General features: G+C 45.6%; 1 protein-coding gene across 1 annotated transcript in view; it reads right to left on the bottom strand.

Annotated features, from left to right (window-relative positions):
• The window catches only part of LOC129116468 (DENN domain-containing protein 4B-like), a 37,928-nt gene extending 21,126 nt beyond the window's left edge, over positions 1–16,802 (bottom strand). Inside the window, 8 exon segments of the mRNA XM_054627341.1 lie at positions 709–767; positions 2,090–2,156; positions 2,863–3,104; positions 3,739–3,908; positions 4,211–4,280; positions 4,617–4,872; positions 5,658–6,011; positions 16,715–16,802. Coding sequence (XP_054483316.1) covers positions 709–767; positions 2,090–2,156; positions 2,863–3,104; positions 3,739–3,908; positions 4,211–4,280; positions 4,617–4,872; positions 5,658–5,992 — 1,199 coding nt within the window. The 5' untranslated portion in view covers positions 5,993–6,011; positions 16,715–16,802.
• Positions 16,803–17,192: the final 390 nt, after the last annotated feature.

Here is a 17,192-nt window from a genome sequence, read left to right as displayed (position 1 = left end):
GGACAGAGGAGGTGAGGGTCTAAGGACAGAGGATGTGAGGGTCTAAGGACAGAGGATGTGAGGGTCTAAGGACAGAGGATGTGAGGGTCTAAGGACAGAGGATGTGAGGGTCTAAGGACAGAGGATGTGAGGGTCTAAGGACAGAGGATGTGAGGGTCTAAGGACAGAGGATGTGAGGGTCTAAGGACAGAGGATGTGAGGGTCTAAGGACAGAGGATGTGAGGGTCTAAGGACAGAGGATGTGAGGGTCTAAGGACAGAGGATGTGAGGGTCAGAGGATAAGGACAGAGGATGTGAGGGTCTAAGGACAGAGGATGTGAGGGTCTAAGGACAGAGGATGTGAGGGTCTAAGGACAGAGGATGTGAGGGTCTAAGGACAGAGGATGTGAGGGTCTAAGGACAGAGGATGTGAGGGTCTAAGGACAGAGGATGTGAGGGTCTAAGGACAGAGGAGGTGAGGGTGTAAGGACAGAGGATGTGAGGGTCTAAGGACAGAGGATGTGAGGGTCTAAGGACAGAGGAGGGTGTAAGGACAGAGGTCTAAGGACAGAGGATGTGAGGGTCTAAGGACAGAGGATGTGAGGGTCTAAGGACAGAGGAGGTGAGGGTGTAAGGACAGAGGAGGTGGCAGTCTAAGGACAGAGGAGGTGAGGGTGTAAGGACAGAGGAGGTGGCAGTCTAAGGACAGAGGTGAGGATATCAGCTGACCTGAGGGGGAGAGGAGAGGACACCGGCTGGCAGAGGAGCAGGTTGTCATACGGAGACAGCTGGAAGATAAAGTCACTGTTGTTACACAAACTCATTTCATTTTCTTTTCATGGTTTCGGTTGTCATTCCTTCACTTATGAGAAGATGTTACTCACCAACGTTAATCCTGGAAGGTGAATAGAAATGAAACACATGAGCAGTCTGGTTTAAAAGAGTAAGATGTTCTTATAACTGACGTGAATGACAACCGAAGCCCTTTGTGTCAATGGGGACATTAATTAAAACAACTGACTCATTGTGATGAAGTCATCCACCCACATGCAGCTGAGGTAATCACACCTGAACCTAATAAATCATCAGGGAAATTTTGTAGTGAAAAATGATGTGAAGAGATTGGTCACTAATAAAAACTAATTAATAAATGGACTAATTCAGTTTGGACACAATTACCATGTTCATGTTGTGATCACATCACCGCCTACATCCTGTTGAAGGAGGAAGTGACGGATGAAAGTCAGAGGACAAAAAAGTCTGTGCTGGTTTTTAAACAATGAACTCTTCTTTTAAACTTATTTGATAACAAGGCATATTGGTTTGAGTCTTTACCTGAAGGAGGATGTGTTAAAGGTTTGAGTCTTTACCTGAACGATGTGTTAAAGGTTTGAGTCTTTACCTGAAGGAGGATGTGTTAAAGGTTTGAGTCTTTACCTGAACGATGTGTTAAAGGTTTGAGTCTTTACCTGAAGGAGGATGTGTTAAAGGTTTGAGTCTTTACCTGAACGATGTGTTAAAGGTTTGAGTCTTTACCTGAAGGAGGATGTGTTAAAGGTTTGAGTCTTTACCTGAACGATGTGTTAAAGGTTTGAGTCTTTACCTGAAGGATGTGTTAAAGGTTTGAGTCTTTACCTGAACGATGTGTTAAAGGTTTGAGTCTTTACCTGAACGATGTGTTAAAGGTTTGAGTCTTTACCTGAAGGAGGATGTGTTAAAGGTTTGAGTCTTTACCTGAACGATGTGTTAAAGGTTTGAGTCTTTACCTGAAGGAGGATGTGTTAAAGGTTTGAGTCTTTACCTGAACGATGTGTTAAAGGTTTGAGTCTTTACCTGAAGGAGGATGTGTTAAAGGTTTGAGTCTTTACCTGAACGAGGATGTGTTAAAGGTTTGAGTCTTTACCTGAAGGAGGATGTGTTAAAGGTTTGAGTCTTTACCTGAACGATGTGTTAAAGGTTTGAGTCTTTACCTGAAGGAGGATGTGTTAAAGGTTTGAGTCTTTACCTGAACGAGGATGTGTTAAAGGTTTGAGTCTTTACCTGAAGGAGGATGTGTTAAAGGTTTGAGTCTTTACCTGAAGGAGGATGTGTTAAAGGTTTGAGTCTTTACCTGAACGAGGATGCGAGGCCGCTGGGGGGAAGGAAACGGGACGTTGTGCATGAAGCTGGAGATGTGTCTGCAGAGAGAGTCATTAATCAGCAACCACACATCTGTCTCACACGTCAGGATTGTCAATATCATGTAAAATAACATTGAAATGTGATTTATATTAGTATTCATAGTTTGGTCACAGAATGTTTTATTTATCAAGGTAGGAAAAGCTCTAAATGTCATTTGACGCCACTGGAGAATGAAAGAAGGCCCCACTCCACAAAATATCAATCAAATGTTAAGTTCAGGTTAAAGAACATGAGATGTGTACTTCAATCCCAAATGTCTCCAACATAATTCAGAATATTTTCACCTCTTTTCTGAAGAGGAACTAAAGCTTTAATATATGCTCTTTTCAAAGACACCAGACTCCATTGAAAAAAACAGCTAGTTTCACTTTCAGTTCAGTTCCCAATCTGAAAATATCTTTAATATAGAGTTCACTTAAACTGATATTGATTCTTTTAGGTGTCTTAAATACGTCCACAGCAGTACATTGCTTTCTCCAGAAGTGGTTCTCCTGTCTGGTTCTACTGTAGAAATACACAACCTCACAGAACCACACTGGATAAACATGTAAGAACTCCGTGATCCCTCGCTGCTTGTTTTGACTGAGAAACCGCTAGCTGCAGAAAATGATGCATTGTGTGTTAAGGCCTCCCATCAGCTGATAAAAAAGTCATTAATAATGCGGCAGCAGATCTGATTCTGCCCATAAAGATAAGACTGACTTTTCGAGTGGCAGGACGTGGGGCCCGGAGATGGAGTATCTGTAGACGAAGGTGAGGAACTTCTGGAAGACGGTGAAGAAGGGCCAGTGGGAGAGGACACAGATGCTCTTCTTCACCTGCAGGCTGCGGTTGGTGATCGGCCGCCGGTCGACCACGCTGAGTAACCCGAGCCTCACGCTCTGCCGCTCCGACAGCAGCTCCCTGGAGAAGGACTCGTAGAACTGGATGGCTGCTCCGTAAACCTGCAGGGAGAGCAGAGACTCAGCGAACAAGAAGGAGGAAACACGACCTGATTCAAAGGTTCAAAGGTAAAGACATCATATCCCTGAAAACTCTCTTTGGTTCTGGACTGCTGGCCGCTGAAACATCTTTCAGTAGGTTCTAATATTTCATAGACCAAAGATTAAGTTGATAAATGACATTATTAATGTCCCATTAATGCATATTAGTAACTGTACTTCTTCCCCAGAGTCTCCTCACAGGTTTACTATTACTGCTTTTATTATCATTAGTATTCCTTTATATCCACTGCTGCTGTTATTATTCTGGTATCAATAGTGCTTCTGCTGCTTTTTACAATAATTATTTATGTCATATGCATTGAATGTGTTGGAACTCTGTTATGTTGTTCATTCTGGTCACATGACATCTCATGTAGTTCTGTCCATCCTGATAGAAGGATCCTCCTCTGTTGATCTCTCTGAGGTATTCAAAGGGTTTTTAGGGGAGTTTTTCCTGTTCTTGTGTGAGGGTCCAAGGACAGAAGCATCATATGTTGTACGGATTGTTAATCCCTCTGAAACAAATTTACTATTGAGGGTTATGCAAGTAAATTGAATTGGATGTTGTTTCTGAGGGTGCTGTTGCTTCTCAGACCTTGTCACCGGAGGCGGAGGTGAGGACGAAGGTGGAGAAGACGGGCAGCTGGTACTTGGTGTTCAGAGGCCAGCTCTCCACGGTGACGCCCATCGGCAGACAGAAGACCGGCACCGACTCCGGCAGAGGAAACGCCTCCAGGTCCTCCTCTGGGTAGCGGCTGATCAGACCTGCAGCACACAGCGGTTAGTGGGTTTTCACTTAATAACCATGTTTGATGCTAAGAAATATTTAAGAAATCTTCAGAAAAGCTCTTTTGTCTTTGTTATGATTCATCAAAATCAAAACACACCTAACTTGTCATTAAATTCTCATTATTTAAAACTGTACTAAACCAAAAGATTTACAATTTACTTGAATAATTAAGCAGGAATGTTTCTGGCTAAAGGGTGATACTAAGTCTCCATCTCAGGTTGAAGAACTTGAACTGGGCTGGCTTTATGCCGTCGGCTGGTGCCGCATAGATACTCACTGGCTTTGTAGAGCAGGGCGTTGGCTTTGGCCACAGCTCTCTTGTAGCACACATACAGAGCCGGACCCCACTGGAGACAAACGACACACACAGCCAACATAACATATGTGTTCATTTCATTTAAAAGGAAGGAGTTCTGAGAGAGGTCTAAAGTGATCTGTGACAGGAGAAAGCAAACTTGATCTGAGAAAGGCAACACTTTCAGTTCATTTGGTGTCAAAGGTACCAGCTCATTTTAATCTGCAGGCTTTTGACAAGGTGTTCGCATTGGAAACATGCCATTTGAACCTCATAAAGACTTTTATTGTGAAACATCTGCAGGAAGTGTTTCAATTGCAGCAAAATGAGTGAATTGGCCCGTAAAAAGAGTCATTAGAGTTCAGGTGATTGGTTCCGTGGTGCTCACCATGCCGGTGTTGAGGTTCTTGTCCACTCGACAGAAGGTGTGGGGGGCGACCTCTCCTTTGCTGGGCAGCAGCAGGGCGATGTCAGTGACGCCCAGCGTGTGGAGGCCCTGCGAGTCCAGAGCCCGGCGGTATGTCAGGAAGACCCGGTGAGCCGTCGGGGCGCCACCGGAGCTCAGGCTGGCTGAGCGGCTGTAGGGGGTTGTCTCGATGACGTACCAGCTCTGCTTCAGCTGCTCCTTCCCCTCATAGAGAACCCTGGGGGGACACGTTTGATAGGACTTTATATAACGGACCTACACCTGTTCAGTCTATATCTAATGGACCTACACCTGTTCAGTCTATATCTAAAGGACCTACACCTGTTCAGTCTATATCTAATGGACCTAAACCTGTTCAGTCTATATCTAATGGACCTAAACCTGTTCAGTCTATATCTAATGGACCTAAACCTGTTCAGTCTACATCTAATGGACCTAAACCTGTTCAGTCTATATCTAATGGACCTAAACCTGTTCAGTCTATCTAATGGACCTAAACCTGTTCAATCTAATGGACCTAAACCTGTTCAGTCTATATCTATCCTAATGTTCACTATATCTAATGGACCTACACCTGTTCAGTCTATATCTAATGGACCTAAACCTGTTCAGTCTACATCTAATGGACCTACACCTGTTCAGTCTATATCTAATGGACCTAAACCTGTTCAGTCTATATCTAATGGACCTACACCTGTTCAGTATATTCATATATTCTAAATTGTTTTCAAATGTTTAATGATTTATTTCAGATCTAATTGATCACCACATGTAACCTGATGCCTTGTTAATAACTAAAGAGACAGTCTGACCTAAACCTGTTGGGAGAAAAGGGTCCATCCTCTCAGGAACATGAATGTCTGAACCACAACTAAACCTGTTGGGAGTCTGAATGAGAAGATGGTCCGTCCTCTCAGGACCATGAATATCTGAACCACATCTCTTCCTGATCAGACCTTCAGAGGTTGGACTGTCACCCCCCTGAAGAAGAGTTTGTCTCACCCCAGGTCCAGGATGGGCGGCTTGTCCCGTCCCCGGCGGTAGCACAGGTACAGGTGAGGGTTGTTGATGAGACCGGCGCTCAGCTCGGCCGAGTGTCCGCCCAGCGTCCTCTCGATGCAGGTGAAGCCCTCCGGCACTTCCTCCCCGAGCCCCCGGGCAATCACCGCCAGGTCCGTCACCGACTCCACGGCTCTGGAGGAGGAGGAGGAGGAGGTGGTGGAGCAGGAGGAGGTGGAGGTTTTGGCATCCTCGTCCAGGGGGCTCCAGGCCCCCGCAGGATCCAGACCTGCTACTACAAAGTAGTCCACCAGCTGGGGACATTTCTCCTCCGTCATGCCGTCTGTCTGTCCTCCACTGCAGAGAGAGAGACAGAGAGAAAGACAGTCAGACTTGCAGCTGCTCTTCGTATCACGGTGGATTAAAACTCTACAGAGATCAGCAGGTTCCTCATGAACGTCTTCATGTATCCTCACAGTGTTTATTTCATCCACTAGGCTCTACCCCTCCAGAACAGATCACTGCTGCATCATGGGTAAAGAGAGACGAGAGGAGCAAACACACAGAGAATAACTCAGAGGGTGCCAGGCTTTAAACGTGACGGTACGTCATTCAGAGGTTCAGCTGTGAACAAAGATACATTTTTAAGGTGCTAAAGTACCAGAAGATCCACTGAAGCTTCTCAAAGAGCAGTGAAGAGACGGATGTTTGTTGTGGATTCAAAACGAAACACATTTAAGACTCATTTCAAAGGTTTTATACAATAATTAAAAGTCACTCTTCAGTAAAGGTTTACAGTCTGATGGATGAGACGTTTCCTCTGAGGAAAGACAGCTCATCACCATCAACAAAGAGAGAAAGTGAGAAAAGAATGTTAACGAAGAGAGCAGGAAGTGGAACGAACAGAGAGGAGGGGGGGTCAGCTGGCAAACAGGAAGAGGACTAGCAGCATGTTTCCTGTTCATATAAGACTGGTGACACAGCAGCTCATAAAACACTGAAGCTTCTAACAAGAGAGCTCTTTAAATGAATAAAATATGGTGGTTGCAGAAAAGCCAAGCAGCCAGTTGAGCGTGGAGCCGTCGATGTAAAAACACGAGGACTCATCACGACTTTGATTGAAAAGAACATGTGATTAGATGAATGCTACTGAAGCTCTGGGTGTGTGTGTGTGAGGTTGTTTGTGTGTGTGTGTGCGTGTGCGTGTGTGTGTGTGTGTTAGAGTGTGTGTGTGGGGCGGCTGTGGCGTAGTGGAGAGCAAGGTAGTTCTCCAATCAGAGGGTCGGTGGTTCGATACCCGGCTTCGGCAGTCGATGTGTCCTTGGGCAAGACACTTAACCCCAAGTTGCTCCTGAAGGCCATCGGTGTGGACTGATGATGAATGTTAGTTAGAGTCTGATGGTGGCACCTTGATGGTAGCCTGTCATCAGTGTGTGAATGGGTGAATGATATGTAACATACTACTGACTGTAAGTCGCTTTGGAGAAAAGCCTCTGCTACATGACTGTAATGTAATGTAATGTAATGTAATGTTTCACACAGAGGGAGTCGGCTGAAATACAAATATAAAAAGCACAATTTTAGCTGATTTCATCACAATCACTTCCTTTTTTAAAAAGGACCATGTGCAACAATGGAACCCCCCCCCAGAGCTGAGCTGTGATGTAATAATGGAGTCACTGGGGTTTAGAGTTCGTATTACACAGAAACATGACACTGTTTGTGTTATTATTTCTATTTGTTTAAATCAACATATAACTCCCTGACTCCTTCAGAGACTGTTGGTCCAGAACAAATATCTCCACTGCTAATGAACTATGTTAACTGATCATTAGCTAATGACTCATAGTTCTGATGACTTATGATAAGTGTTTATTATTACAGTTATGACTCCACCACGGAGGTCAGCAGGATAACAGAAACTCTCCTGACCTGGTGGAGGGTGAGGCCAATGAAGAGCCCCATGACATTTAGGAGCAGAATTTAATTTGTACATAACTCTAATAGTTTTGGAAATATATCCAGACATAAATAGTGCTTGTGCTTTCAGATTTGCGTGTCACGGAGTAGACACTAGTTGGGACGTTTTTATCGTCTTCATTGGTGAAACAAAGACAAATGTTCTGCGTCTGCGTGATTATAAAGTTATTTTCTTTTCCAAAGCACTTTTTCATTCTCAGAAGTAAAGTCTGAACTGTTCATGGACTGAAGAACATCCTGTACATGCACACCAACATCTGTATCAATATACAGAAATCCATACCAACATCTGTATCAATGTACAGAAATCCATACCAACATCTGTATCAATATACAGAAATCCATACCAACATCTGTATCAATATACAGAAATCCATACCAACATCTGTATCAGCATACAGAAATCCATACCAACATCTGTATCAATATACAGAAATCCATACCAACATCTGTATCAGCATACAGAAATCCATACCAACATCTGTATCAGTATCCATACCAACATCTGAAATCCATACCAACATCTGTATCAGTATACAGAAATCCATACCAACATCTGTATCAGTATACAGAAATCCATACCAACATCTGTATCAGTATACAGAAATCCATACCAACATCTGTATCAGTATACAGAAATCCATAGCAACGTTTTATGGGAGGTAGTTTTGTTTATTTAAACACCTGAAGCCAAAGCAGAAGCAGTGAAGAAGTTCTTTATCAAACTGGTCAGTACCGGTTGTAGAAAAACGGGAAGCGACAAGTGTTTCTCAACGTTATTAAACGAAGCAGTTATTAATAACCTGCAGCACTCATCAGCTGTGGTTTCCCTAAAAACACGTCTGTTTCTAGAACCTGAACAGCTCTCAGCCTCAGCACTCGGTCTGACCAATAGGAGCCCTGCAAAGACATTAATGCTTACGGGAGACAAAGTGTGAACACTGTGTGAGGCAGTCCTGCACAGTTAAATATGCAAATGAGCCACAGACTGCCAGGTGCAGCCTCATAACAACTCCCTGTGGCTGCTCTCAGATCAGCCAGGGAGAAAAAGAGTCAACAAATACAGCAACCATCCTGCATTAGTCAAGAGCTTTCAGCTCATTGTCTCTTCACCGATGTGAGTGTTGAGTCTCAGCAGAGATAATTACCTTTAAAAACCCAGACGGCTGATTGGACAGAATCCTCAACGTGTCCGTTATGGGTTCAGCTGATGTTCCACCAGAACCAACCTTCTGGTTCTACTGTGAAGGCTGAAGAAGAGCTTTGATAAAGTTAACTCCAGCTGGTTCTAGGCTGCTTTATTGTGAAACTCTTGACACTGAAACAGGACGTTCCTGTTTAAATCTGCACAAATTGTGATACCTTGTGTGTTTTTCCACAGAGAAGCCGTCTCGTGTTGTTATTGCCTGAGAAGCATTAGGTCTAGTTCTGACAGTTAGTTTGAAAAGCTGCCACAGGAAGTCTGTGGCGTTGTGAGGTAAATAAGAGCCTTCAATGCCGGGGGGGCACAATGGGTGTTCTGTGTCCTCCGGGTGTCACAGCAACACACCACATCTCACACATCGTCTCTCAACACGTTCAATGAGAACACTATAAGTGACATCATCATCACATGATCAAATGCACAGAGGAGACCACATAACAATATATTATTATTCTCTCTACTACTGGTTTAAGACCGTCTAAGGCTGGTTTAAGGCAGTCTAATACTGATTTAAGACAGTCTTATACTGGTTTAAGACAGTCTTATACTGGTTTAAGACAGTCTTATACTGGTTTAAGACAGTCTAAGGCTGGTTTAAGACAGTCTTATACTGGTTTAAGACAGTCTAAGGCTGGTTTAAGACAGTCTAATACTGATTTAAGACAGTCTTATACTGGTTTAAGGCAGTCTTATACTGGTTTAAGACAGTCAGTGGTTTAAGACAGTCTATATACTTAAGACAGTTTAAGACAGTTTAAGGCTTATACTGGTTTAAGGCAGTGTAATACTGGTTTAAGGCAGTGTAATACTGGTTTAAGACAGTCTAATACTGGTTTAAGGCAGTGTAATACTGGTTTAAGACAGTCTTATACTGGTTTAAGGCAGTGTAATACTGGTTTAAGACAGTCTAAGGCTGGTTTAAGACAGTCTAATACTGGTTTAAGACAGTCTTATACTGGTTTAAGACAGTCTTATACTGGTTTAAGGCAGTGTAATACTGGTTTAAGACAGTCTAATACTGGTTTAAGACAGTCTTATACTGGTTTAAGGCAGTGTAATACTGGTTTAAGGCAGTGTAATACTGGTTTAAGACAGTCTAATACTGGTTTAAGACAGTCTTATACTGGTTTAAGGCAGTGTAATACTGGTTTAAGGCAGTGTAATACTGGTTTAAGACGGTTTAAGACTAATACAGTCTAATACACCCTAACAGCAGTGAATGTATCTGTTAACTTACAAATATTAAAGAATAACTTTTACATGTTTAGACTCTAACCAGCAGTTTATCACATCCTGACTCAATCACACATACAAAAACTCACTAGAGCACCACATGTGGACTCAGACGCCGATGAAAATATTCCTCCACAGTTATTACTTCCTCTTGTTTATTGACTAAACTACAGAGACAAGAGATCACTGATGAAACTACATGTGTGTCTTCAGAAGGAGCCAATGGGCTTCGAGCTGAGAGACACAGACAGGAAGTCAGTCAGGATCGAGAGACGGACTAACGTGTTGTTGGTTGACAATAAGAAATATATTTGTGTTTTTAATATTTTGCATTTATTTAGAAAAGATAAAAAGGCCTGTAGCTTCACTTTGTGCTCAGCCGTCAGGAAATATTCATCATGTACCAGAAATGTTTAAAGGTCCTGAGAGGGTTCTGCGCTTTGAGGAGGCCCTCTTTGTCCACTTGTTTGTTACGTATTCTGACTGAAAAACAGAGTCAGTGAACGCAGCGCAGGAGGAATGTAGAAGAGCAACAGTTGATGTTGTAGTTTGTGTTTCCTCCCACAAAACAGAGATGTGAAGGGGAGCTCAACTGGAAATGTTCCCAGTGCATGCTGGGACATGCTGCAGACCCCCCAGTGGAGAAGTGATTGTGGGTCTGGATTAGTCTTCAGCAGAGACTGTAGAAAACATGGAGATAGTCTCCGTCACGGCACCCAGACGTTTCTGAAGAGACAAAGCTCAAAGCGGAGTTTCAGGCCGCCGCCATCTCGGCAGTGACATCACAGTCTAATCCAAAAATGGGCATGAAGCCACTCAATTCCGTCAGCTATGTTAATTTGTGCATTAACATTAACGCCTCCTCTTTTCTCGGTTCATAAAACGAGTGGCGTCTGAACGCCGCTGTCCACTGGTCCAGGATTTATCTTTCACGGATGTTTCAGTTCCTCACTTCCTGTTGGAAACTGATGCCGGCAGCACCGAGCTCATCCAAGTCGTTTGATGAACTGCAGTTTCTCGCATTTCTGTGTTGGCTTCACCTTTCAGCCTCTGAGGTTGCCGCTCAGATATGACCAGATTATTGCTATATGCCATATTGGTTGGCCAGCATAACTGTTGTGTTGAGTCTCTCTCTTTTTCTCTCTATACTTCACTGAATAGTTTGTAACGCATTCAATTCAATTCAGTTTATTTTGTAGCCCAGAATCACAAATTACAAATTTGCCTCAGAGGGCTTTAAAATCTGTACACAGGAGACATCCTCTGTCCTTAGACCCTCACCCTCTGTCCTTACACACCCTCACATCCTCTGTCCTTACACCCTCACATCCTCTGTCCTTACACCCTCACATCCTCTGTCCTTACACCCTCACATCCTCTGTCCTTACACCCTCACCTCCTCTGTCCTTACACCCTCACATCCTCTGTCCTTACACCCTCACATCCTCTCTGTCCTTACACCCTCACCTCCTCTGTCCTTACACCCTCACCTCCTCTGTCCTTACACCCTCAAATCCTCCTCTGTCCTTACACCCTCACATCCTCTGTCCTTACACCCTCACCTCCTCTGTCCTTAGACCCCTCTCACCTCTGTCCTTACACCCTCACATCCTCTGTCCTTACACCCTCACATCCTCTGTCCTTAGACCCTCACATCCTCTGTCCTTACACCCTCACATCCTCTGTCCTTAGACCCTCACACCCTCTGTCCTTAGACCCTCACCTCCTCTGTCCTTACACCCTCACATCCTCTGTCCTTAGACCCTCACTCCTTCCCTCCTGTCCTTAGACCCTCACCTCCTCTGTCCTTAGACCCTCACATCCTCTGTCCTTACACCCTCACATCCTCTGTCCTTACACCCTCACATCCTCTGTCCTTACACCCTCACATCCTCTGTCCTTAGACCCTCACATCCTCTGTCCTTAGACCCTCACCTCCTCTGTCCTTACACCCTCACCTCCTCTGTCCTTACACCCTCACATCCTCTGTCCTCTGTCCTTACACCCTCACCTCCTCTGTCCTTACACCCTCCTCTGTCCTTACACCCTCACCCTCACATCCTCTGTCCTTAGACCCTCACATCCTCTGTCCTTACACCCTCACATCCTCTGTCCTTACACCCTCACATCCTCTGTCCTTAGACCCTCACATCCTCTGTCCTTACACCCTCACATCCTCTGTCCTTACACCCTCCTCTGTCCTTACTGTCCTCTGTCCTTACCCCTCACATCCTCTGTCCTTACACCCTCACATCCTCTGTCCTTACACCCTCACATCCTCTGTCCTTACACCCTCACATCCTCTGTCCTTACACCCTCACATCCTCTGTCCTTACACCCTCACATCCTCTGTCCTTAGACCCTCACATCCTCTGTCCTTACACCCTCACATCCTCTGTCCTTACACCCTCACATCCTCTGTCCTTAGACCCTCACATCCTCTGTCCTTACACCCTCACATCCTCTGTCCTTACACCCTCACATCCTCTGTCCTTAGACCCTCACCTCCTCTGTCCTTACACCCTCACATCCTCTGTCCTTAGACCCTCACCTCCTCTGTCCTTAGACCCTCACCTCCTCTGTCCTTACACCCTCACATCCTCTGTCCTTAGACCGTCACCTCCTCTGTCCTTACACCCTCACCTCCTCTGTCCTTACACCCTCACATCCTCTGTCCTTAGACCCTCACCTCCTCTGTCCTTACACCCTCACCTCCTCTGTCCTTACACCCTCACATCCTCTGTCCTTAGACCCTCACATCCTCTGTCCTTATACCCTCACATCCTCTGTCCTTAGACCCTCACATCCTCTGTCCTTAGACCCTCACCTCCTCTGTCCTTAGACCCTCACATCCTCTGTCCTTAGACCCTCACATCCTCTGTCCTTACACCCTCACATCCTCTGTCCTTACACCCTCACATCCTCTGTCCTTAGACCCTCACATCCTCTGTCCTTACACCCTCACATCCTGTCCTTACACCCTCACATCCTCTGTCCTTAGACCCTCACATCCTCTGTCCTTAGACCCTCACATCCTCTGTCCTTACACCCTCACCTCCTCTGTCCTTACACCCTCACATCCTCTGTCCTTACACCCTCACATCCTCTGTCCTTAGACCCTCACCTCCTCTGTCCTTACACCCTCACATCCTCTGTCCTTACACCCTCACATCCTCTGTCCTTAGACCCTCACATCCTCTGTCCTTAGACCCTCACATCCTCTGTCCTTACACCCTCACATCCTCTGTCCTTACACCCTCACATCCTCTGTCCTTACACCCTCACATCCTCTGTCCTTAGACCCTCACATCCTCTGTCCTTAGACCCTCACCTCCTCTGTCCTTAGACCCTCACCTCCTCTGTCCTTACACCCTCCTCCTCTGTCCTTACACCCTCACCCTCTGTCCTTACACCCTCACATCCTCTGTCCTTACACCCTCACATCCTCTGTCCTTACACCCTCACATCCTCTGTCCTTACACCCTCACATCCTCTGTCCTTACACCCTCACATCCTCTGTCCTTACACCCTCACCTCCTCTGTCCTTACACCTCCTCTGTCCTTACCCCTCACCTCCTCTGTCCTTAGACCCTCGCATCCTCTGTCCTTAGACCCTCGCATCCTCTGTCCTTAGACCCTCGCCTCCGCTGTCCTTACACCCTCCCCTCCTCTGTCCTTAGACCCTCACATCCTCTGTCCTTAGACCCTCACATCCTCTGTCCTTATACCCTCACATCCTCTGTCCTTACACCCTCACATCCTCTGTCCTTACACCCTCACATCCTCTGTCCTTACACCCTCACATCCTCTGTCCTTACACCCTCACATCCTCTGTCCTTACACCCTCACATCCTCTGTCCTTACACCCTCACATCCTCTGTCCTTACACCCTCACATCCTCTGTCCTTAGACCCTCACATCCTCTGTCCTTAGACCCTCACATCCTCTGTCCTTACACCCTCACATCCTCTGTCCTTAGACCCTCACATCCTCTGTCCTTAGACCCTCACATCCTCTGTCCTTAGACCCTCACATCCTCTGTCCTTAAACCCTCACATCCTCTGTCCTTAGACCCTCACATCCTCTGTCCTTAGACCCTCACATCCTCTGTCCTTACACCCTCACATCCTCTGTCCTTAGACCCTCACATCCTCTGTCCTTACACCCTCACCTCCTCTGTCCTTACACCCTCACATCCTCTGTCCTTACACCCTCACATCCTCTGTCCTTAGACCCTCACATCCTCTGTCCTTAGACCCTCACATCCTCTGTCCTTACACCCTCACCTCCTCTGTCCTTACACCCTCACATCCTCTGTCCTTAGACCCTCACATCCTCTGTCCTTACACCCTCACATCCTCTGTCCTTAGACCCTCACATCCTCTGTCCTTACACCCTCACACCCTCTGTCCTTAGACCCTCACATCCTCTGTCCTTAGACCCACATCACATCCTCTGTCCTTACACCCTCACATCCTCTGTCCTTAGACCCTCACACCCTCTGTCCTTACACCCTCACCTCCTCTGTCCTTACACCCTCACATCCTCTGTCCTTACACCCTCACATCCTCTGTCCTTAGACCCTCACATCCTCTGTCCTTACACCCTCACCTCCTCTGTCCTTAGACCCTCACATCGGCACAGGAAAAACTCCCCTAAAAAATTGAAGGATCTGATTTAGTGTGTGTGTCCGTATTGTGATTACATAAATGGATTTCATGGCGCTGTTAGATTGCTGCTACAAAGCCCCGTTAAGAGCAGCTGCTCTGTTCAGGTGCTCTTGTTTTTGAGTGCATAGAAAATGTTGTTTTTGAAGGCTTTTAAATACCAAATATGGATTGAAGCAGAATATGTCGTTAGATAGAAACATGTTGTGACTTTGGGAAATAATCACAGTTTCTATGTTTTCCCAATAAATTTAGACTTTTGGTCACTCGCTGAGTGGACTTCTGTGTGCAATGGTCCTTTTTAGGTTATTAATCATAATCATTTGAATGGCAATGTTATGAATGAACCTTCCAACTATTCGGTGCAGCCCTAGTAATTATCCCACACCGCCCTCACTCCAGCAGGAAAGACCTTTGCTCTCTTCAGCAAAACTATGTAGAGGTGCCTTTTTGTCCGTTAATTGGTTTTAAACCAAACGTAAAAGGAGCCAGAGAGAAGAAGTGATTAGTCAGCTGATAAACAAGTCAGGACTAAATAATGGAAACCCCTCAAATTTACACTTTTCAACAGAAAAATATAAGTTTGCAAGCGACTCCCTCCACAAAGAGTCTCCCATCATCACAGCAAAGTGCTAAAGAGACGTTCAACAGTGGAGAGACTCTACAAAGGAGGTTACTACCAGCTGATCATCCTATTTATTGATCAAGCAATGACAACTGACGGTGAAGAGGATCTGTTTGGGGGTTAATGTTAGTGCACTTGAGAGCAATCTTATTGATCACTGTGGTTGAGGCAACAGAAGGGTTTGACTTCTACGCTGCTAATAATTTAACTTATTGACTTATGTTTCCTAGATCATCTACAAGATCAACACAACAGAGAAGATAAGCGTCCTTCTTAGTCAATCAACCAATAAATCAATCAATCATTAGAATTAACTAAATCGCATCTTTTCCTCTGGGACTCTTCACTCTGCAGCGACAAACTGAACAAGAGATCTCAGTGTGTGTGTGTGTGTGTATCAGTGTGTGTGTGTGTGTCTGTGTGTGTGTGTCTGTGTGTGTGTATCAGTGTGTGTGTGTGTGTGTGTGTGTGTGTGTGTGTGTGTGTGTGTGTGTGTGTGTGTGTGTGTGTCAGTGTGTGTGTGTGTGTGTGTGTGTGTGTGTGTGTGTGTGTGTGTCTGTGTGTGTCTGTGTGTGTGTGTGTGTGTGTGTGTGTGTGTGTCTGTGTGTGTGTGTCAGTGTGTGTGTGTCTGTGTGTGTGTGTGTGTGTGTGTGTGTGTGTGTGTGTGTGTGTGTGTGTGTGTGTGTGTGTCTGTGTGTGTGTGTGTGTGTGTGTGTGTGTGTGTGTGTCAGTGTGTGTGTGTGTGTGTGTGTGTGTCTGTGTGTCTGTGTGTGTGTGTGTGTGTGTGTGTGTGTGTGTGTCTGTGTGTGTGTGTGTGTGTGTGTGTGTGTGTGTGTGTGTGTGTGTGTGTGTGTGTGTGTGTGTGTGTGTGTGTGTGTGTGTGTGTGTGTGTGTGTGTGTGTGTGTGTGTGTGTGTGTGTGTGTGTGTGTCTGTGTGTGTGTATGTGTGTGTGTGTGTGTGTGTGTGTGTGTGCGTGGAGGACGGATCAATAACTTGTGATCAGGATCAATAACTGATTTCGATCCGGACGCAGACATCAACGTGCTCTGCGTCACCGGGTGAGATGACGTCACAGTATCCGGGTTCCGTCAGACCGTCGTCGTGACGTCGTCGTGACGTCGTTACTGATCACAGGTATCGATCGTCACTGACGTCACAGTGACGTCGTCAGCGGGAGGCGTCTCTCGGCTCCGCGTCCCGTTAGACGACGTACGGAGGTCAGCGGGCTGGTCCCTGGTCCTCTGCCCGGGGACCCGCTACCCTACCGGGGACCAGGGACCCTCACCCCGCTCCCCTACCGGCCCCTCACCCCCTACCCCCTCACCCTCACCCGGCCCCGGAGGCTCTTACCGGGGCGTCTGCTGCTGCCGGTCCGTCCTCGGAGAACCATGTTCAGCTCCCGGCCTCGCATGGGACGTCCATGTTTGCTGTCTGCTGCGAGCCGTCAAACTACAACTACAAACTACAAACGACAAACACTTCCTGCTTCCGGTCCCACACTTCAAAATAAAGGTCCCAGGAAACATAATAATAATAATAATAATAATAATAAACACTGACAATGAGACAACCACTGTGTGGTATTAATACTTAAACAGAGTACTTTATAAACAGAGTACTTTATAAACAGAGCACTTTAACTGTGTGGTATTAATACCTTTACTTAAACAGAGTACTTTATAAACAGAGTACTTTAACTGTGTGGTATTAATACCTTTACTTAAACAGAGTACTTTATAAACAGAGTACTTTAACTGTGTGGTATTAATACCTTTACTTAAACAGAGTACTTTATAAACAGAGTACTTTATAAACAGAGTACTTTATA

This window comes from Anoplopoma fimbria, unplaced genomic scaffold, assembly GCF_027596085.1.
Source record: "Anoplopoma fimbria isolate UVic2021 breed Golden Eagle Sablefish unplaced genomic scaffold, Afim_UVic_2022 Un_contig_8660_pilon_pilon, whole genome shotgun sequence".
Lineage (NCBI taxonomy): Eukaryota > Metazoa > Chordata > Actinopteri > Perciformes > Anoplopomatidae > Anoplopoma > Anoplopoma fimbria.
Note: the sequence above shows the minus strand (reverse complement) of the source record. Positions and strands in the feature narration are given on the sequence as shown.